The following is a 23,540-nucleotide window of genomic DNA, read 5'->3' on the forward strand; positions in this document are numbered from 1 at the left end:
TTCCATGAACAACTTTCACAGAAGTTCTGAACACAGCAAGTTGCAGTTTTCTCTCAAAAAACACATTAGATGCATTTGATATCTACTGAGTTTTCCAAGAAAGAAAACTCAGTAGGTATCAAAACTCATGCAAAAAGATGGTGTTATATTCTAGCCTTGGACCAGCATAGCAGGCATTTGCCTTGCATGCATGGCGTTTGAGTCATTTCTAAGGCATATGGGGTGCAGGGCATTTCTCTATCGTGTGAATGAGGGCTCATTGCTGGGCCTCTGTATCTTTCCACTCTGCCCTCTAAAGGCTGGGAATATTCCCATAAATGTGAAAATACCTCCCCACCCCACTCTGTCCAGCAGACACACTTCAATTGGCAATTCTTATTTCTAGAAACTTTTCTCCTAGACGTCATCCTTGTCTCCCGCTCTCTGCGGTTCTTCGGGGGTACCCCTACACTCACACACACACTGTGGTCCTTGCATCTCAGTGGTGTCTATTCACAGGCTTTAGGACGCCACCTTCAAGGATTCAGATCGCCTTAAGTGGCCACAAGTGCTGGAATCACGCCACTCCTTGAGCTTGTCAGCACCTACTTTCTTCCTTACTTCGTTTCACCCTATTTTCATTAACAGGCGCTCCTTTGGGCTTGATCTCAGGGATCACAGTCGTTCTTTTTTCCTTCCCTCTACCAATGTCGTAGAACCTTGGGCCTGGAAGAAACATTCGAGGCCTTCTATTTTAATCACTCCATTTTACAGACCTTGTAAATGAGTTTCATATGGTTACAGTAACTTGCCTAAGGACATATGGTTAGTTCTAACTCTAAAGCAGGCCAATTATTGCTCCCATATTTCCCTTGAGAAGCGAGCATCCTTTTTTATACTGTCCAAGTTTCCCTTCACTCAGCTTTAGACCACAACTCATTCCCTGAGTTGACGGTATCCTCTAGACCCATGGTGTGTGCGTCTCCCCGCCACCCCTCTCTCCAAGTCTCCCCCAGCCTCCTCATACTGGTCCTTCTTTCTATGTGGCCCATGGTGGATTTACACTAGGAGGACCCATGACAGCTCTACTCTATTTCTTTTTGCTTAAATTTGCTTGTTAGTGCTGAATTCATTTCTTAGAAGGGATCTTTCCAAGCCCCTTGTCCATTTTGTGGTGACAAGTTTAGTTAAGATTTACAGTTGGTAAAGTACCTTACCTGGAAACAAGTTGAGTGCACAGTTTGAAGTGCAGTGAGTTCGAATGAAGGTGAAGATGTTCTTCCGCTTGGCAGATGGTCCGTCTCTCCCTCCTCTCAGCACACCCCTCAACAGCAAGTGACTCAGAACCGTGGACATGAAGCTCAAGTGAGGTCTCGGTGTTTCACTTTGTTTTATTTTATTCCTGCTTCCCAATGAGGCAGTTCATGGTGTCCATACTCTGGAGCCGAGTACAAACACAGAAAGTCACATAGACTTCATTTTTAAAAAGAGACTAATAGGTGTACATGTAGGAAAAACCCAACAGCATTTGAATTATGTTTCAATGGCAATTTTGTAAGAGTGACCAGAACATGGTTCAGAAAGGCCATTTTTTTATTCTGGCCTTTGACAACAGTTTGAGAGTTCACTGAATTGGAGTTTTAAAGACATGTCTGTTGAGGGGTAGGGTAATAGAGTCTCACTCTGTGATTCTCTAATGCTCTGACTTGCTCTACTTTAGATACCAGGTAACCTTTCCTATAGTGAACACAGTCTGCACAATATCATTCCCACAGAATATTCTATGGGGAGCAATGCTCTGAGCTTTCAGGAGTTTGAGAAAGGCCACTCTCATTGGCATAGTAAAGGCTCCAAAGTTCTGTAGTGAAGAAAATTGTTGAACTTTGTGTAAACAAAGTTAATTGAACATAAAATTATTTCCCTAGGAATATCTCAAGGATTCCTATCATAGAATGTATTGGGGAAATGAGGAAGTAAAGGAATGAAGGTTAGGTGTGTCATGTCTGTGACAGAAGTAATTCAAATATCAGGGATGGGCAGGCATTCTCTTACTAACAAAAAGAGAGTTGTGTGTCTTAGGATTTTCATTTAGGTGCTTGGTGTCAGTTTGATTTAGGTGACATGTTTGGCATTTTGTTATAAAAATTTACAAGTTGATTTAGAGTCTTATCTTTATGAAACTCTACCCTTATAATGTGCTATAAGTTGAACTGCTGGCTTGTTATTAATTTGCATTGCAGTCCAACATTTTTCATGGTCTTTGGCCCTCTTTGCAAATGTAATTTCTTTCTCCAATGAACTGCACGCTCTCTTCAAAGTGGAAAATGTTTAATAGATTACTCAGCGTAATACTTTTTTAGCTGTATTCATCCAGCCTTGCTCAGGTTGCAAGAAATAAGAGATCTGATGAGCTGAGAGTTGGGGGACTTTAAGTAATTACGGGGGAGGAGGAAGGAGTTAAGTGCATAGACCTCTCTCTTCTTTTGCTGTGTGATCTGGGATATCTCGGTTCTTCTCAGGACATCTCTTATGGTATTTCAGACCTTATCTCTTTCCCTGAAACAGGGAGGAGGTGATTAATGGTTATCCTAATTCATAGAATGTCTCTCTGTGACAGCTTTGTCTTTGACACTGATCTCTGGGCCAACGAGCTTTGGCCTGGGTAGCAGGACTGATATCGCTCAAGGCTAAGGGGCTGATTTCTCAGAAGGGAATAGTAGAGTTCAGGTGACCAGCCAGCACTAAGGCAGCAATGCCTACCTGGTACACAGGCTCTCCAGCTGTGACACCTAGTTTCAAAAGCAGATAATTCCTTCCAAATGTTGCTTCTTGGATATCGTGGTGTCTGTGTTCAAGTGATGTAAACTTAATAAAGGACATACTTAAGAATTCCCAGATATAAAAGATCAGAGACTAAGCACTCAGTAAGGGATGGCCAGTATTATTATATATTGATCTTTTGAAACTTCACTCTTTGTAAGTAGTGTCTTTTAAAATTGCACTCACTAGGTAGTGGTTGGATTCTTTACATTTGTTATTTCTAATTCATGTGACAGCGTTGCAAGTATGTTTGCTTTTTCCATTTGAATAATGAGACAAACAGAGACTAGGAAGCTGTTATTAAGAACCTGGAGCATCTTCAGACAGATATGAAAATGCAAACCTGGGATCAGCAGCCCGATTTTCTAACTTTAAATCCAGCCCTCTTTCCACTGTGACATGCTGGGTTACTTACCTAAGGAGAATGCCAGGAACACCTTTGCACATATCAGAAGTCTGTTTTATTGTTTTTTGTTTTAATTTATTTGCGCAACGTCTACATCCTACTCTGGTAGGATTTAAATATTTTGTATATACATAAAATTTAAATCCTACCAGAGTATTCCTTCCGTTTTCTGTTTTGCTGCACAACTGCTTGATTTAATTTGAAAATATACATTGTGCACACTTTGGGACGTTGTAGTACAGTAACATAACCCTGGTATTGATAACCCCGTAGGTGAAGGCTAAAATCCATTGTCTGCTTTTTTTCCTCTTTGCTACTTTACATCAAAAACAATAACTAAAAGTAGCTCCTGCTCTGTGTACATTCCTTATAAAATCAATTGTTTATTCACCCTAACAAAAGTATCTTTGGGGTACCATCATCAAAAGACTGGATAAGGTTACATAGATGCATCAAATAGTGATACAGCTAAACCACAACAAAATTATTTTATTCAACAATATTTGTTAAGGACCTACTCTCTCATGGAGTGCAAATCCCTGTCCTCATGGAGATTACAGTCTGTTCTTTCTTTATAATCCATCTTCTTTGATAATGCTGCTTGGAGTCTTGTATTCTCTCTTTTAATCCCCTGTACACAGATACATACACACAAACACACATAAACACACACAAACACAGACACATTGGGGGTACTCTGGGGTGTGTCTGTCACACCTGCTACCCAATAATAATAATTATTATAGCTAAACTTCTTGAGATCTTTCCCTGAACAAGCACTAGTCAAAGCATTTTATATATATTTATTGATTTAAACCTCACAAAAACTCTATGAAGTGAACAGTTTGTCATCCATAGTTTACAAGTAATGAAACTGAAGCATGTAGAGGTGGATCTTTCTCAGCTAAGAATATCCATTTTTATAAAAAAGTAAACATGCACAAACAACAACAACAATTCTAGATGCTACATAACCTCTCAGCTACCACAGTGTCACTCCATTTCGCTTCATAATAGTATTCTTTACCTCCCTTTTTGGAGTTTTGGTACCTTCACCTTTACTCATCCCAGAGCTTACTCCTCCCCGCCCTTCACATACATCTTTGCCTAGAAATTAATACCTCCGAGAATCCTTCCTACATACACATGCACTTAGAACATTCTCTCATTGTACATGTTGTTTTCCCTTCCAGGGCCTCAAAACAATTTGTCGTTATAACTTTATAGAACAGGGACCTATCTTTTTGTTTATTACTTTTTTTCCCAACACCTAGCACATAAAGGTTTTGAGTAGAAGAATGTATGCCTGCATGTTAGTTAAAGGAAGCCCCATGGTATAATAGAAAAGGTATTATTTTGAGGGGTCAAATCCTGTTTCACCACTTACCTACCTCCCTGGTCGTAGCTACTAAATTAATTAGAGTCGTTATTATAGTTATAAATACAGCTGTAACTCAACAATAGTAGATTGGGCCATTGTTTAACTGGGGAAAGGAGTAAACTTCAGGCATAGATATTAACAGACTATAAAGGGGGAATTAAAGGCATACTGGTACCCAGGCCTGGGAGTTCTTATGGCATCTTTTCCTTCTCTAGGTACTTACCGTACTATTATAGCGAACATTACTTTTTCTCGGTCCCATCCTAGATACTAAGCTCTTATGGCAGCAGAAGCTGTGTGTCCATTTCACAGTTCTTGGCAAGTAGTTCTTGGCTGCTTATGAAATGTTTGTTAAAGAAATGAGTGACTAATAGATAGTCACTTAAACACAGCTGTTCAGTGTATTAAAGTGGAAACAGTGAGTCATTGATTCCCACAACCTTATAACAGAACCTTATTTTATCTCTACAAGGACATGAGCTTTTTTTCAATAAATAAAGCCCTAGTATTCTGTGGTTGCATTGGAAGTTTGCTTTTTCATTTTCCTCCCACAGAGGGAACATTGATGAAAATACAATTATGAGAGAATGTCTTTTAAGATACACACATTCTCATATTTGCTAAAACGTGTTTAAATTTTATTTATATTCATTTGGATCCAAAAAAATAAGTCATTTCTCATCAAGGCCTATCAGGTTGTCCCAGTGTGTGGCCAGGGGTTGTCCACAAAGTTTAATGAAAGAGATGAACCATAAACATCAGAACATACTTCTCTGATTTTGAGAGGTTGATTAAAGCTTGATCTGTCCATGACTTGACTTCTGTCTTTAGATGTCTTTATTTCGTTATTTTTACCTATTTCACCACAGGCTACATCTCTTCTGAGCAGGATGCTGGCACATTAGAGACATTATTGAATAGAGATTCCTCCCTTTGCAATTTAAAGCAGGGTGATTCTTAGCAAAAGTGGCAGAATGTAAATTGTGTAAAACAATGCCATTAGAAAATGATTTTTGTTTTTAATCCAGAAGATTAAGGGAAATCCCATGTAAGTAAAGTAATCGAAACTCAATAATTAAAGTCTTTTAAGAATCAATATCAGGATTCTTTTTTCATGTGTTTTTAATACCATATACATCCCTCAAGTGTGGATCTTCTGATTATATATGCTGAAATTCGTAGCACCAATTATGAGAATATCTTTTTCTCTTATTTCTAGGGAATTCCTTTCCCCTGTTAATTGGGGCCTGAGAAATTGCTTACCAGCAGGTCTTACTCTAGGGGATGGCCTTCCCAACCTCTAATTGAAGACCTCCTGTGCCATCCTGGAGGCTTGGGCAGGTGTCTGGTGGACGGGAGAACAGTTCTCTTGGGAGGTGCGAGAGATTCCATTCCAAAGGCAATGGTTATCTTAGCTAAGTGGTTGGGTTGTTTACAGATTGTGTTTCTAGAGGAAGAAAACTTTATTACACACATATGGATGTATATGAATGTATAGATATAGATATATAGATACATGCACATATATATGTTTATATGTATTTTTTAATGAGGTGATAATCTATTCCCACAAGACCAGCTGTTATTTTGTCATTTTATAATCTTCTTTTGTTTTCAAAGCCCTTTGCAATTTACATACTTGAACATCTCATGTAATAATTAAATGTTACCCACTCCTCTGCCTCAAGGACTTTATTCTAGATAACAATTACACCTGCCGTCATCCTAAGTACAGTGGATCTTCCATCTCCCAAATTCTTCCCTGCTGAACTTCATACCTTGTGGTTTCTGGCCCAGTGCTCAGCACTGATTCCCAGAGCAGCAAGTAGTAGGAAGAAAAGGAACCAGCTCGACTCAGAAGAGAGGCTTTTATTATAAAATCAGCTTTAATGGCCTATCATAACAGTGATGACAAAAGCCTTCTACTTTTCCATCTAAATGTTGATTTTGGGGGGTAATATTTTCTGAGATTTCTCTTTTGTTCACATTAGCTTAATTCCATGCACACCTAAAAAAAAACGAGGTGGAGGGAAGATGAAGCTGCGTTTTTTTTTCTTTAACCTCCATATAATTCCAGATAGTCTTGATTACAACTTTATAATGACGGTCTCTATGTATTTAAAGAAAAGTTGTTATATGTATTTATAGTTTGATATAATTTTTAAAAGTAATGTCGAATAATTGTTTTCTGCCGTGGGCTTTGAAATTGAGGTTGTTTAGGCTTATAGTGTCATCCTTTACTAGTTTTCACTATTTTATTTATTTATTTTTAATATTTGATTTTTGCAGTATCCTGAAAATTATCCCATGTCCAGATCTTAGAAATTTGCATTCATGTTGCTTAACAAGGATTTAGTACCTAGTGTGTGCAAATTCATTGTGCTAGGTTTATCTCATTTGACTGCTTCTGACAATAATACTTTCACAACTTTTAATGCATCATTTCCCAGACTGTATTCTGGAGAACACTTGTACTTGTTGCATGAGATATTGATAATTGTTCTGGAAGAGGATTATAGGGTTTAAAAGTTTGGGAAATACTGCATGATACATATATTCTTAAGGGTTTAAAGTAAATTCTAGCATATTTGAGAATACTTATAGTAAAGAAAACCATTTAACCATATTTAGTAGATATAGGCTATATTTATTGGATGGTAGAATCAATTTCCTTCTAGATAGATTACCCATTAAAATTATAATTACCTCTTAAAATTGCTATTTTGCAAAGCACAGTTTGGGAAATATTGTCTTAATGCAGTTTTAGAAATAGCAATCAAAAATTATTGGCCAAACTGTCTTTAGTATACCGTTGCTCCTCTCTCCCTTACTGATACTGTCTTTCTCAGAAGCCCTCTTTCATTTCTTATGCCTAACTTTATGCTTAAAGAATTACATTTTCTCTTATGGATAAAACTTGAGCCGTACTTATATAGAGTCTCCTGAGCCATCTGAATCATACTTAATGGTAAGGTAAAAGATGAAAAATTACCCTTTAGAAAGAATGAATATCCTGACTTTAATTCCTACTGGGGTATAGAATACAAGGGCACTGGATGCTTGATCAGGGTATAAGAGGTAATAACAGCTTATAGTCTCTCTGCTCATTACTCTTTTGCTTTTGCATTAGACTCCTGGTTGGCCTCTCACTGACTAGGTTGTCTTTGCTCTAAAGACCCTATTGATTGTTTTATTGGACACAACAGCTAGTATAGTGTACTGTACACGGTGTTGACCTAAGTAATTGCACATGGCTTGATAGATATTAGCACATACACAGTACAGATCTTCTTGAAACTCTTTCTTTCCTTTCAGCTACGATGCCGTCTGCTTTGATTTTCTTCCTACCTCTGACTGCTTTTTCTCAGTCTTCCTAACAGGATTTACTTCTTCTGCCCATTCCTCCTACGTTGGTGTTCCTCAGGGCCCTGCTCTAAGCCGTCTTCTCTTTTGGTAAATCCTTCCTGGGTGTTCTCATCCATATCCACGTTTGCAGTTACACTTTCTTTGCTACTAATGACTAATTTTCTGTGTTTGATTCCTTCCTCACCATTGAGCTTCTTCCCCGAGTTTCGGCTCTTGATTAGATCATCTATACTTGGATGCCTTCATGATGTCCTTATATTAGCATATCCAAAGAAAGACCCATCATTTCTTTGTCCAAGACACTGCCCCTCCTGTGCCTTTTCCTGTCCTGATGGCTGTTTCCAGCATCTACCAAATTATCCAAGCCTTGTTCTTGGCCATCATCTTTCATGCCTTTATCTCATTCACCACCTACACACATGCTCACTCAGCCCCATCATTTCTGGTTCCCTTATTCCTCCTGGAGGACATGCATCTTTACTCCCACTGCCTGAACAGTCTTAAGACTTTTCATCATTTGTTCCATGGCCTTCTATTGGAACTTCTTGACAGAAGTCCCTGTTTCTTGTCCTGTCTTTATCCAGGGCATTCTTTACACTACATGCAGAATGATATATCTAAGACATCAGTTTGGAATTATAATCAGCATCTCAACCTTAATTGGTTCAAAACTAAACCTCGTACTCCCATAGTGTTTTCCATTGTAATAAATAGCAATTTCGTAATTTCAGTTGCCAAGGGCAGAAGTCTTTGGTGTCATCCTTGCCTGCTTGCTTTCTCTCATACCACACATCCAATCCATCATCAAGTCCTGTTGGCTCAACCTTCAGAATATAATCAGAACCCAACCATTTCTCACCACCTCTATAGCTGTCAACCTAGTCAAGCTACTATTTGGATTATCTCAGTAACTACATACTCAAGTCCCTGGTGAGTCTTCTAAAACTATGCTCTCCAGTACAGTAGCTGCTAGCCAGCAGTGACTATTGAGCTTTAGAACTATGGGTGATCTGAATTGAGATGTGTTATAAAAATATATACTGGATACGAAAAAATTGGTATACAAAGAGAATGAGAAATATCTCAATAATATTTCGTGTTGATTATATATTGAAACAATAACATTTCGGATAGGTTGGATTAAATAAAATGTGTTATTAGAATTAATTTCATGTTTCTTTTTACTGCTTTAATGTGATTATTAGAATAATTAAAATCACAGATGTGGCCCAATGTTTATATTGCTGTTGGACAGCTCTAAAGTCTTTTTTAAATGCAGCAGTCAGAGCTATCCTTTTGAAATGTCAGATCTTTTCATTTGTCAGGCCAAAATCCCAGAGGCTTTCCAGCTCGCGTGGGGAAAAGGCCAGTCTTTACAGTGGGCTCCGAGGCCCAGTATGATCCTGGCCCCTCAGCCCCTGTTTCTCCTGCTTCTAAGGTCTCTCCATCTCTTAGGGCCTCCTCACAAGCCCCACCTGAGGGCCTCTGCATTTAATCCCTCCACCAAGCACGCTCCCCCAACCATGGCTGCGTGGCTCCTTCTTCACGCATTCAGGTGTCAGCTCTGGTGTCCTGATCAACAGTGAGCGTTAGAGAGGCTCGTCCTGGACACATCATCTACGTCAGCAGTCCACTTCCCCGCACACACTCAGCACGAACCTTTTCGTCTTGTTTTGGCTTCGCTTTGAATCGCTCCCCATTACCTGTAGGATGAAGTCCAAATTGCTGAGTATATCTAGGTGTCCTGTTATGACTTAGCCACTTTCTGGCTCTCCAGCACATTTCTCACGCTTCCTCTAAGCAACCCACGTGCCACGCATTCCGAATCACTTGCAAGAAACCCCAAATTAGAAAAAAAAGGGATAAAGAATCTTTTAGAGGTGCAAAGGATTATTATTAAATGTAGATATATTCTCATACAGAATTAACATTCCTCAAACTTCAAACATTGGATGGTTTGCAAGTAGCAATAACATTTTAATCCTTTGAATTCCACTGATATCCATCCCATAAAATGTACGTTAATATAATCAACCCCAAAGGCAAATGATATACTCACCAGTAGAGACTTAAATCTTTGTGAAAGGATCTCTCCACAAATAAGTTTTCCTTTAACCATACTTATTTTCTTCCACAACAGCACAGAGTTTTTCTCCTTCTAATTAAAAAAGAAGCATAGCTTATCAATAGCTTCTTTGGATACTTCACTATAAGAGAGTTAGGGGAGTTTTTAGAATGAATGTTTCTATTGTGGGTAATCAGAAAAACAAGAATTTATAGCTCCACGATAAATAAATAAAACTTTCAGAAACGTTTATTGTTCCAGCTCATTAAAATGCCATGTCTTTTGGACAGTATTTCTTAAACGCCATAAAATTAATAGTGTATTTTAAAAGTTTTATTGGCACATATTTAATTTAGCCCTAGTGTTTAATTGTGCTGTCTCAGACAGGCTGGAAGGCTGGCAGTTAATATTATTTTTCGGTTTTAAAAGAAAAACATTTTCCTCCCGGGCTAGCTTCCATATTCTTGAATGTGTTCATTTCACACTGCCTTGCATTTTCATGTGCTGAAATCTTGAGACTCTGTCAGAGCTAATCTGGATCTGGTATTTCTTTGTGTTTTAAAATTATGCTGAAATTTCAATTAATAACTAATCATTCCCCTGGCCTGGCAGAACACACCAAACTAAAATCCTATATGTCAGCTACCGGAGTTAAACTTTAAATCTTTCACTTACACGAAGCCAGGACAGGGCAATAAACATTTATTGAGTACCTGCAATATAATAGGCATTGTGCATGGACTCCAAATTATAAAGCACCATGCATGTTCTCAAATGTAGAAAATCTAACCTTTTCCATTGTGCCTTCCATAAATGTACTTCATAGTAAACCAATTCCTTTTTCTCTTCAGGGCACTTGCCTTCCACCTTCTAGTCCTAACTGTTGGGGACACAGCACCAAATGGCATCCCTTGACTCAGTTCATATACTGCGTGCCAGCGGATAGTGTCCTAGAAGTGTCCAATTAAAAGGTGGGAAGGCGAGGACATTTAGCCACTCACGTCTTGGGGCTGTGGTAAGACCCTGAGGTGGGACACGTGCATGGTGATGTCACTGTACGTCACAGCCGTGCTGAGCTCAGGTGGGTGGGAGAGATGCACAGGGACCAGACCATCTGCTGTATGGGGAATATGTTCAGAATATAAGGGCAGAGCCTTTTTCTTTACTGCCACCATATTGCCTGCTCCCAAAAAACGCCCGGTATACAGGTTCATATGAGTGGCTTAATAAGTATCTACTGAATGAAGGTGAAATAATTGTGAGTAAACAGTGAATCCATGAATGAACAAAGTCTTGCCTGAAATTTTCCAAGTGTATTGAATATTTTAGTACGGTTATCAGTATCTTCTTAGATGAGGAAACTCAGGATCTTAAATCTGTGGCTGTCATGATGGCAGCATCCAGGATGTCTCACATCTGTACAGTGTCTCTCTTTTCTGGATTTGTTGACCATTATCCGGCTTTGAGTTGCTAGTATAATATTTACTTTTAGACTCGGTATTCTCCTTTGCTCCCAAATGATGGTTTAGCTGACATATTCATGAAGGCATGATTTGAGTTAAATTTTAAAAGAGGGACAGTATTTCAGTGGGTGAAAATGGGGTGTAGAGAAGACTGCAAACGAACGAAAACATGGGGCTAAGACGTGTCTGAGTGTGTTTTCAGATAGCAGTGACTTATTAGAGCTTAGGACACATGGGGGTGTCTATGAGAGTAAGAAGAAATCTTTGAAAATGTAACTGGAGCTACAGTTTGCCAAACCGACTCAATAGCAGGCTAAAACATCTTCACGCCTTCATGAACGGTCCAATTACTGATTGTTTGCGTTGTTCTGCCTCTACAACAAAACTCCCACTCTGTATTGTATGCTTTATATAAAACCATTATGCCCCAGTCCTGTTACTTGCCCAAGACCCTAACCCATTGCACCTCTGGCATCAAGTTCTTCCTAACCACTCACGTCCACCTAGATACCCTCCCCTAGCTTTTTTTTTTTTCCCCCTTCTTAATTCCCACTCACCTCATGCTTGGCACTGTTTAACTTTTTATGTGTTCTGTCTTCACTCCTCAACTACATGAGAAGCCAGCCAAGGACAACACTAATTATTTGTATCCCCTGTGTCAGCAAGCAGAATACATGCACAGGGCAGATGTAATAAATAGTTGGAAAGTTAAAAGCATCCAGTTCGATGATGCTTATCCAAATCTCTTCTATACGTACATGAATTTGAAAAATAATAAATTTGAGGAAAAAGGTTAGTAGCATATAGTTGCACAGATTTTAAACTTTGTATACCTGTTTTCTGTGTGCACCCAAAGAGGTGAGAAGAATAGAGGGAAAGGTATGTATGACAGTGTGGGTGTATTTGTTTTAATGTTTCAGAACTTTGTCGTCTGAACCTCAGACAGTGGAAGAATCCAAGTGATCGGACTAGATTTCTTTAGCTTCCACAAATTTTAGAGAATTTAATTAAAAAAATAATCTAAAGGTGTACACATATGCAGATTTTTAATTTGGTATCATTTAAGGCATATAAAAATGACAAAGATATAAATTTTTTGATTAAATCACATACATTTGTTATACTCACCACTGATAACGGAAATGCCTAATACAGATTTCCTTTAAGTTGATGTATTTAGTCACTATAATAGTCACTGTAAGCGGTGCAGTTTTCCTACTAGGAAATTCATCTTTCGTTAGATTCCTTTCCTCCCTGCCTTCTACCCTGCTCTTTCTCTCTCTCGCTCTTCCTGTCTCTCTCACACACACACTCACACCCTCAGTTTTTGCTTCTTTCCTGCATACTTTTGCTTTGAATTATTCTTGATGGAATCTTGTTTCTGTCGGCTTATTTCCTAGATGGGAAGTGATGGAATTTTACGCCTCAGTACTTCAGCTCTAAATAATGAATTCTTTGCATATGCAGCACAAGGCTGGAAACAGCGACTGGCAGAAGGTAAATTTCTATTTTCCATTATTATTTGACATATTTGAGTCAACAGACTGTACTGAGATTTGCACCTTTCTCTGCTTCCCAAGTCGTTTTCCCCCCTGAAGTATACTTGAGTAAAAACTCACATCCTATTTCAAATGACTTCATTAATTCTTTTGTTATACTGTGCATTTTTGATGTCCAGTATTTTTGAAGAAAGCATGACTTTATCTGGAACATAATAAAAATTTTTGATATAGCAAGATTTTCTTTGGAATAATCATTTTAATTATGTGTTTGATGCATTGTGTATTCTCTGATGTCCGAGAGCCTGGAAGAATCTTCTTTTAATACAGTCTTCCCCTGAAGCCACCACTTCATCTTATCATTCCTTTAGTCACCAAGCTTCATGAAAGACTAAACAATACCCAGTGTTACCACATTTTTACTCCCTTACCCACTCACATTTTTATGGTTGGGTGTGACCCCACCATACACAATGGGAACAATCCCTTCTAGAGAATACGAATGGCTTTCTCATTGCAAAGTTCACTTTCCTCTTCTCAGTCCTTGGCATTTCATGTTCCTTCTCCTATGTCTCACTTGTTTTCTACCCCATCTAATTTGAAACCATCTGCCTTCGACATTCATAATATATTTTAAATTGTGTCCTCTTGCTACCTTTCTGACAGCCTTTTCTCAGCTTCCTTCAGGAGCTCCTGTTCTTCCACCTGATGGTAAATGGTGATGTCCCCACCATTCTCTTCCCTGCTATTTGCTTTTGTAACTGCTCACATGCTCTAAGAGCCTCATTCAGGACCACGGTTTCAGCTATATAGCCCACACGCTGAAAATGTCCAAATCTGGCTGGAACTCCTCTTTCCCAATCCTTTGCTGCTCCATTCCACAAACCTGCTGGATCTTTCCAGTATCAGGCACCTTAAAACCAAAATGCCAGTATTAAACTCTCTTCCCTTTTAATGTCTACTATTTCTTCTGCCTTCTGTCTACTCAGGTCACCCCTTTTTCTCACAGCTCCTCACTTTGAAACCTTTATGATGTCTTTGTTCCTCTTCCTTCTCCCCAGGTCCATCTGATTATGAACTGTTACTTGTGTCTTTGAATCTTCTTCAACATTCTCAAGATGCTGGCCTGACTGTAATCTCCATCTCTCATCTACGCTACTCAGTAGCCTCCCAGCCAGTTTCTAAGTTGCTTATTTGGCCATATTCCTCCCTCACTGAACACCGCCAGGACCTCCCTCTGTCTCTTACAGGAAAAATTCAGGGCTCTCTTTAAAACATGTGTTGGGTAATTGGCCACCGCCTACCTTTCCCATTTCATTTCATCCTGTGTTCTACTCATAATTGGCCACTCAAAAGCACATAAATATACGTATTCGTATCTCTGTGCCTTGTGAACTAATTACTTTATGAAAGCTTGGTCATCTTTCAAAAGCTAACTCAAGAATCAGGTTCTATGTATGGTCTTCCCTAATCAATTTAGGGAGAATTAAGTACTTTCCCTACATTTATTCTTATGACATATACAGGGCTTTCCACATTGTGTTATTATACTCAACTGTGTGCTTTTTCTTTCACCAGACTGGTTTCATCAAGGACAGTGAATATTCACTTTCATTCGCAACCCCTAGCACTCATTACATTTGCTAAATGCTTTAGAGTCTGTCTGTGACTAAATGACTTGAGTGATGTTCATAAAAAAAGAAGCTGTAGAAATATTATCAGTACTCAACTTTTTTTACCTTTTGGCATCCATAAAAGTTTATTCAAATTAGTTACATGTTTTCTTTATTAACTGGCAAAACATATGACAACTTTTACTCAATATCTAAGCATTTTCTTTCTAGGAGAGTTTACTCCAGAAATGCAATTGCGGATAAGGCAAGAAATTGAAAAGGAAAAGAAAACAGAACCCTGGAAAGAAAAATTCTTCGAAAGGTTTTATGGAGAAAAGTAAGTACTAGAGCATTTTCTTCTTATTTCTCTTAGAAGGAAGTGAAAATGTAATTCTCTGTTTCACTTAGCACAATCATATGCTATAAAACTTTGTAAACCTGTGATAAAAGGCAATAGTCTCTCAGTGTAAGAAATTGCAGGTAAAATTATAGTGGCATATCAGCACTTAAATTTTTAAAAATGCATTTTCAAGGGTTTATAACTTGTCCATGAAAATTCATTTTGGACTGAAAATAGCACATGAAATTCTATAGAAGTCAATTTTGGCATTCCTAACTGGATTTTAGTAAAAATCTCCTGTTTGTTTTTTTTTTAAATCTAAGCATTTTCATTAATAAATGCGTTAGAGATAAGTAGTCTTGGACACATATTTAATTCTCACATTTTTTTCCAAAAATTTTGACTCTCCATATACATTTGTTTAGTCCTTATTTGGGGGAGAGCCTAAGGTATTACCCTTTCCTTTATCCATTTTCCTCTTTATGTAAAACCACTTTTTAAAAAACGTATTTTATTCAAGTAGTTGATTTGCCATGTGTTAATTTCTGCTGTACAGCAAAGTGATTCAGTTATACATGTATATACATTATTTTTCATATTCTTTTCCATTATGGTTTATCATAGGATATTGAATATAGTTCCCTGTGCTGTACAGTAGGACCTTGTTTATCCATTCTACATATATATAATAGTTTGCATCTGCTAATCCCAAACTCCCTGTCCATCCTGCCCCCAGCCCCACTTGACAACCAAAAGTCTGTTCTCTGTGTCTATGAATCTGTTTCATAGGTAAGTTCATTCGTGTCATATTTTAGATTCCACATATAAGTGATATCATACAGTATTTGTCTTTCTCTGTGTGACTTAACTTCACTTAATATGATGATCTCTAGGTACATCCGTGTTACTGTAAATGACATTATTTCATTCTTTTTTTATGGCTAGGTAATATTCCATTGTGTATATATACACACCACATCTTCTTTATCCATTCATCTTTTGATGGACATTAAGGTTGTTTCCATGTCTTGGCTATTATGAATAGTGCTGCTATGAACATATGGGTGCATGTATCTTTTTGAATTATAGTTTTGTCTGGATATATGCCCATGAGTGGTATTGCTGGATCATACGGCAACTCTATTTTTAGCTTTTAGCTTGAGGAACCTCCATACTGTTCTCCATAGTGACTGCACCAATTTACGTGCCCACCAATAGTGTAGGAGGCTATAACCGCTTTTTAATCTATTATTTTTATTTGTGTATGTGTGTGTTTTAAAAATAATACCAGTCACACCTAAGTATGGTGGTGACTGAGCTAATTTGAAAGTAGTTTCTCCTTTGTCTCATGGTTAACAGGAACATATTCTCCTTGGGCAGAATTTGAATCTCACAGACAATCAGATCCCTAAGAAAGAAAGAGGGGTTTAAGAGCTGACAATTGACAGCAACTTTAGATCATCATGGGTAGAGGAATTTGTGCTTTAATTCCCACATACACAATTAATGCTTGAAAGTCATTGTTTTGTGTAAAAGACACTGAGGTGGTTGCAGGCAACACAACCTGTACCATTTGATCTAATTTCACAAAACTCCCCCTGTAAATGGGGAAAGCCGTCAGGGGGAGTCTCACATGAGCGCTCGTTGTAAAATGACATCACGTGATGAACAGCCTGCTTACTCGGAGCAGCCTCGCCTCTGGTGAGTTGCGCTAAGTAGCCCTCCTCCTGAGTTTGAGTAGGAAGCCTCCTTTTCACTTGCTGCCCTAGGACTTTGGATGCATATACATATTGAAGCAAAGCTAAAAGGAGGTAATTAATGTCCTTTCTCAAAAATTAAAATTGTGGCAGGCTAGTTACAGGCTAGTTACCAGCCGTATTACTCAAGCCTGGCGGCATTACAATCTTCATTGGAGCTTTTACAAATAGGTACAGATTTCCGACACCCACCCCAGATGTACTGATGGGTGATCTCCAGGAGTTGAGCCCAGGAATCTGAATTTTTAGATGCTTCCCCATCGTGCTGGTGTCCAGCAGGATTAAGAACCCTGCCTTCCTTACCTTTTCTGACAAAGGGAACGTTGGGAGCACTCTTGTCGGTAATGGCAGAAGCATAACCAAGTTAGTTACCTCTGAAAAACTGGTCCTTAATTTTTGTTGAGTGTTGGGGCTGTGCTTTTATCAATTCAGTATTCATGCAGCGTCGCCTCCGTGCCACACACTATCCTAGATGCCAGACAGCCAGCACTGTAGAAACCATACAGAGAGTTTTTCCTCAGTCAGCAAATAATCATTGAACATACGCTGGCTCTGATAGGTTTCTAAGAGCTTTGCAAATATTGTTTCACTTAACCCTCCCAACAGTCCTATAAAGTGGATACCATTATTATTCTTATTTTAAAAAGGGTTTAGGAAACTGAGAGGCAGTGAAATTAAGTAATTTCCCCAGTTTTACATGGTGTGGTTAAGTAATTTGCTCACCTGCAAATCCTTCTCAGAAAAATTCACACACCTACAATTTTTTACATGAAATTTGGGGGCTCCGTAGACTCTCATGGATATCAGGTCAAAGACTCCTGTCCTGGAAGGTGACAGCTACAATGCTGTGAGTAAACATGACTCCCCATCAACATCACTGAGTTCTGAATACAAACAGTTCTTTTACTTGATTGACCCTTTTCTTGCTGTAGTTTATCCATAGAGTTTCTGTCCCCTTACATCCCTGGACTTCTTGCTTGTCTTTTCCTATCTTTGATTACATATTGGATGACTGATGTATTTTGGACATTTCATTAACTGCCCTTCTAATTTTGTTACTTCTAGATTACCTACATTCCCTCAATATGTGAGGGATATTTTCCTAGCATCAGATAATTTTCAGTTGACTGACACCATGTGCCTTCTCATTGTTCTAAGTTTTCCCAAGAATGTTACCACTGAAATTCAGCTTTAGTTAAGATCTGTCTGATTTAGTTTTCTGCTCTTTGAGATCTTTATTTTGGTTCTTATTGGCTTCTTCTGCCTATAATACAGTACTGTCTTATATTCGTTTTAATTACTTGTAGGGATCCCATGTATATGCTAACTCAAAATTATAGGAGTTGGTCTGTTGATTTGCGGTCTAGATTTCAGGCGGGCAGAGTTTCCCTTTATGTGGTTATGTGGTGTGCTGTGAACGTCTTCCTTCTATGCCTTATGCCACCTTAAATCTATTTTCCCATGAAAATAATAAAATGTTTACATGTATGTTTTATACAGTGCTGTTTTCCATATGAGATATAAATATATTATATACATATATGATATTTAGTAATATTAAATATATTTAATAATATTCTTATTAATCAACTAGCTGAAATTTGGCTGCCAGTGGGTAGATTCTGTGTGTTCTCCATCTAACCTAGTATCAGTGGTATCTCTGCTTGATCTGGCCCCAAGAGACCTTATTCCTAGCTGATTATTCTGCTCTAAATTCATCTGTAGTGTAGTTATATTATTCTGTTCCTCTCACTATAATATAAATTGTGGTTTAATTTGAACCCATCTTAGGGAAAGTTGAAAGAAAAGAGACTAATTATGAAGGAAGTGTCCTCTATCTTCCTTTCTCAGCCTTCTGAATTTTAGTGAAGAAGGCAATGATCAAATACCCAAAAAGTGTATTCAATTTTATTTCCCTTTCATTTTGGGGATTTAATTTAACTAAAAGTTTGAAGAAGATTTTACTGAGGTATTTTCCTGTTACAGCTGTATTTCCTCACTCAAATATGTTTCTTCCTCTGGGAATGTTCTCTCTTCTGCTCATCTTTGTAATTGCCTGTACTCTAATTTAACTTCATTTAGAACAGCATATTTCCCTACCATCTGATGCTGACATTGTAACTTAGTATGACAGGAATTAGTGATTTACAATATTGTTGATTGCAATTCTGATAAACTTTACCTTATGACCTGAACATTAGGCTGGGCTATTTCTTGATATTCTACACTAACTTTTTATGGAATATCTTTACAGTAAGAGATCTACATGAAAGAATTTTAAAAAGTCTTGCCTCACATGAATGTAATCTAGTAGAATCAACTTTGATGACCCCAAATATGTTTATTATTCTTTAGTGAAATTTCCATCTTGTCTTAGGTTAGACACTTAGATATTGTACTAAAATATGGTGATGGACACCTTTTACATTGGGTTAAGAGAACTTAATCTTTGGAAGTCATTTCCATTTCAAGATTTTACAACATACCCATCTTCCATTGATCTTAATTATTTGGTTATGTTGCATCCTTTAAGGACTATGTGATTTTCTATTATAAGGACATATTTCTACTTTCTGACTTTAAAAGATTTAGGTCTTATACATTCTTTTGCTTTTCAGCCCATATTTTTAAAAAATCTTTTTAGTATGCAATCTCCCTTGCTTACAGAATAAAAATCAATACTTTTTAAACAGAAGTAGAGTTTATTTTAGTTATGATTATAAAAGCAGTAGAAAAACTAAGCCATCATAAACTAGTTTACATAAGCTAAACATGTTACTTAGTGATTATAAAATTAATTTTATGCATTTACCTCTATGAATACTATATTTGGTGAGAGATCCAAGTTGTACCTTTCATGTTTTGTGGTTGAACAATAATTTAATATTTCTAATTTCTGTTCAGGTTGGGCATGTCAAGAGAGGACTCTATAAAGCTCACATCTGGACCAAACAATGATGGAGCTGAAAGTAGTTCTTCATGTGGGACCTCTGGCCTTCCTGGTCTATCTGCACAGACTCCCTTGAAAGAACAACAGCCAAAAAGCATGAAAAGTCCAACTTCTCCAGAGCCTGATTTCTGTGCTACACTTTGTCCCATGGTAGACGTAGGTAAAGATGTAATGACAGAGTCAGAATCAGAGGACATCTTGATCCCCGAAGAATCTGTGATTCAGGAGGAAATTGAGGAAGAGGTAGAGACTAGCATCTGTGAGTGCCAGGATGAGAATCACAAGACAATACCTGAATTTTCTGAGGAGTCAGAAAGTCCAGCCAACTCTCATGAGGAGCCCCAGATAGCACCTCCTGAAGATAACTTGGAATCCTGTGTTATAATGAATGATGTTTTAGAAACTTTGCCTCATGTTGAAGTTAAAGTGGAAGAGAAATCAGAATCTCCCCAGGAAGAGATGTCAGTTGTCATTGATCAGCTGGAAGTCTGTGACTCTCTCGTTCCTTCCACTTCATCTGTGATTCATGTCAATGACACAGAACATAAGGAGCCAGAAACTGCACTAGAGACCAACACTCCAAAAATTAAAACAGGGTCATCGTCTTTAGAAGGCCAATTTCCAAGTGAAGGAATTGCTGTAGATATGGAGCTGCAGAGTGATCCTGATGAACAGCTTTCTGAAAATGCTTGCATCTCTGAAACGTCCTTCTCTTCCGAGAGCCCAGAGGGAGCCTGTACCAGCCTGACATCCCCAGGAGGGGAAACCCAATCCACTTCAGAAGAATCATGTACCCCAGCCTCCCTTGAGACAACGTTTTGTTCTGAGGTGTCCAGCACTGAAAATATGGACAAATATAATCAGCGAAATGCCACTGATGAAAATCTTCATGCATCTTTGATGTCAGAAATCTCTCCAATATCCACTTCACCTGAAATATCAGAAGCGTCTTTGATGTCCAATTTACCGTTAACATCTGAAGCATCTCCAGTATCAAATTTACCTTTAACATCAGAAACCTCGCCCATGTCTGATTTACCTTTGACATCAGAAACTTCTTCAGTGTCTTCCATGCTTCTCACATCTGAGACCACTTTTATATCCAGTTTGCCACTTCCTTCAGAAACATCTCCAATTTCCAGTTCTTCCATGAATGAAAGAATGGTGCATCAACAAAGAAAGTCAACTTCCATATCTGAAGAACCACTCTCCCCCCAGAAAGATGAAGGTTCTGCCCCTGCCAAGCCCCTGGGAGAGAGCCTTACCTCTCAGCAGAAGCCTCTATCAAATACTCCCGAGCCTATCAAAATGGGTTCTTCTTCCATTGCTCCTGAAGCATATTCATCAGAAGAATTGCACAATAAGACCCTGAATCAGCCTCCTTGTAAATCCCATGTTGAAGCTGAGAAGCCCTATCCCGCTTCGATTCCAGAACTTCCTTCTACAGAAATGATAAAAGTTAAAAATCATAATGTCCTGCAAAGAACAGAAAAGAAAGCGATGTCTTCACCATTGGAATTACCTGTCTTTTCTGAAGAGACAGAGAGTAAGGGAAATGAGCTCCCATCAGCTAAATTACAGGACAAGCAATACATCTCATCGGTGGATAAGGCTTCATTTTCAGAAGGCTCTAGAAATAAAATGCATAAGCCAGGGAGCTCACAGAATCGGTTGGAGACCTCTCATACTTCCAAGTTGTCAGAGCCCTCCAAGTCCCCAGATGGGGTAAGAAATGAAAGTAGAGAGTCTGAGATATCGAAGAGGAAAACCGCAGAGCATCACAGCTTTGGGATCTGTAAGGAGAAGAGGGCTAGGATAGAAGATGACCAGTCAAGCCGGAACTTGTCATCCAGCAGTCCATCTGAGAAAGAACAGCCTCCAAGAGAGGAACCAAGGGTTCCACCTCTCAAGGTACGGTATTTTTTTTTTAAAAAAAGGAAATTCCATAGATAGGCTTTTTCTATTTAGATACTTAATTTTTCAAAAATAAATGTAGCAGTTTATAATCTAATACTCCCAGCACCAGTCTAATATTAAATGATCCTTTTTCAGACTGCGTTGAGCTCATACAATAAGTTTAGATAGATGTACATATTTAGACCTTGGCATTTAAGGAAAAAGAAGGGAGGAGGGAGAACAGGGCCTGGAGGAGCCCACAGGCCACTGAGATACAGGGTCTCTGGGGGACTCCACAGTGTAGGACAGAGACCTATATAAACTTGGAAAAATTTGAAAGATAATTCAGCATCCTATAAAAGTTGAGTAGGACTAGAGAAAGCAGTAGTCAAAAGTCAGAGGCTTGCACTCAAGAAATGAAGGTACGTGTTATCTCCTCATTCATTTTCCAACAAATGTTGAACACCCCCTCTGCCTAGCAGAGAGGATCTAGCTTCTGAAGGAGCCTCATTAAATATTTCTTGAATAAATCAGTGAAATCACTTCACAAACCCTGAGGAAAATGCTATAGGTACATAGGTATACAAATCCTACTATTTTATTTCCAAAATAATAAAGAAGTAGTTAACTTCATACAATAATAAAGCCTGTAGACAAACATTCCTATTTATATATTTTATTTTGATCCCAGGTAGATTTTAGCTCTCAGAAAACAACTCTTGTATATAAATTGACTCTGCCTAACTAAACTAAAAATTAAGGTTAACTCAAAGAATTACAAACATACTCAAGATTTGTTTTTCGTAATCTTTCTCTTTATTTTGCTCTGCTCTGACATCTACTTTTAATATGTGCCTCATGATCTCCCTAAGGTTGACTTTTAGGGGTGTGATTGTAATTATTCTATTTAATAAAGCAGTCCCTATTAAATAAGATTCTAGAGATATAAAAGATGAATATTAAGCTCCCATTAAAACCCTGCTATGCATTTTAATTTCTGAAGCAATGAAAAGAAAAATATAAGCATGCTTTCCATAGGAAATATTTTTAAACATTTCAGTCTAATTTTTTTGTCAAAAGCTTATTTTCAAAGTGATATACCCTTTATGTAAAGATAGATGGATAGAGAGATACAATATATATATTTAATGTTCGTTAGGCTTAATGTTTTTAATTTTTTTAACTAAGGGAAATATTTAAAAGGTAAAACTGAATTTCTTTTCTAAATTCATCTATCTTTGGAACCTTTGGATTAGAAGAGAGCCATCAGAAATTTGAAAATGAGAAACGAGATAGCTCAGGAAGATAATCCATCTACCAAAGTACTAAAGCATAATTCCAAATTGATACGATCTTGTAGTATGTGTCAGGTATTTATAATGTCAATATATGTAAATGCACATATGTTAAGAGGAGAGGTGTAAGTTTTCTAGGAAAATTGTTTCTAGAGGAAAAGATATAAGGAAATATAGTACGTGTCAACAGCACAGAATGGGGAGCCCAAAGGCTCTGTCACTCCCCAGTTATATGAACCCAGGGCAGCCCATCTCCAGGGGCTCGGTTTTTTCAACTGTAAATGAAGGGCTTTAACTAGATCCCTGCCAGCTCTACAAATCTGTGACTCTGGGAATATTCTTAGTGACTAAAGCATCATAGGCATTGCTTTGGGATGTTTGTTGTTAGGTCTTGTGACTCATGAATTTGGTGATGACAGAGTCTCTTAATTAGATGAGTGGGTGAACAGTGTGGGTTGGGACGTTTACTAAATTCAGCAAATTGTAGATTTCCAATATCAAATAAGCTGCCCAACCCATACTGTCTTTTGGAGGCAGAAAACTAGAGTTGCCCTTGCTTTCAAGAAAACGTAATAATAATAATAAAATCCCTTTGGAAAGCAAAGCACTTTCACAAGTATAGTCTCATTCCATCTTTATAACACCTCTGTGAAAGAAATAGACCAGAAATAACTAGTCTTACTGTTTACAGTTTACAAAGTCATATTGTG

General features: G+C 38.0%; 1 protein-coding gene across 1 annotated transcript in view; it reads left to right on the forward strand.

The window, feature by feature from the left end:
• ASXL3 (ASXL transcriptional regulator 3) overlaps nucleotides 1-23,540 on the forward strand; it is a 170,870-nt gene that overhangs the window by 142,410 nt on the left and 4,920 nt on the right. The window contains exons 9-11 of the mRNA XM_036823324.1: nucleotides 12,881-12,977; nucleotides 14,824-14,929; nucleotides 19,594-21,550. Coding sequence (XP_036679219.1) covers nucleotides 12,881-12,977; nucleotides 14,824-14,929; nucleotides 19,594-21,550 — 2,160 coding nt within the window. The remainder of the gene's footprint in view (nucleotides 1-12,880; nucleotides 12,978-14,823; nucleotides 14,930-19,593; nucleotides 21,551-23,540) is intronic.

This window comes from Balaenoptera musculus, chromosome 14 (assembly GCF_009873245.2).
Source record: "Balaenoptera musculus isolate JJ_BM4_2016_0621 chromosome 14, mBalMus1.pri.v3, whole genome shotgun sequence".
Classification (NCBI taxonomy): Eukaryota; Metazoa; Chordata; class Mammalia; order Artiodactyla; family Balaenopteridae; genus Balaenoptera; species Balaenoptera musculus.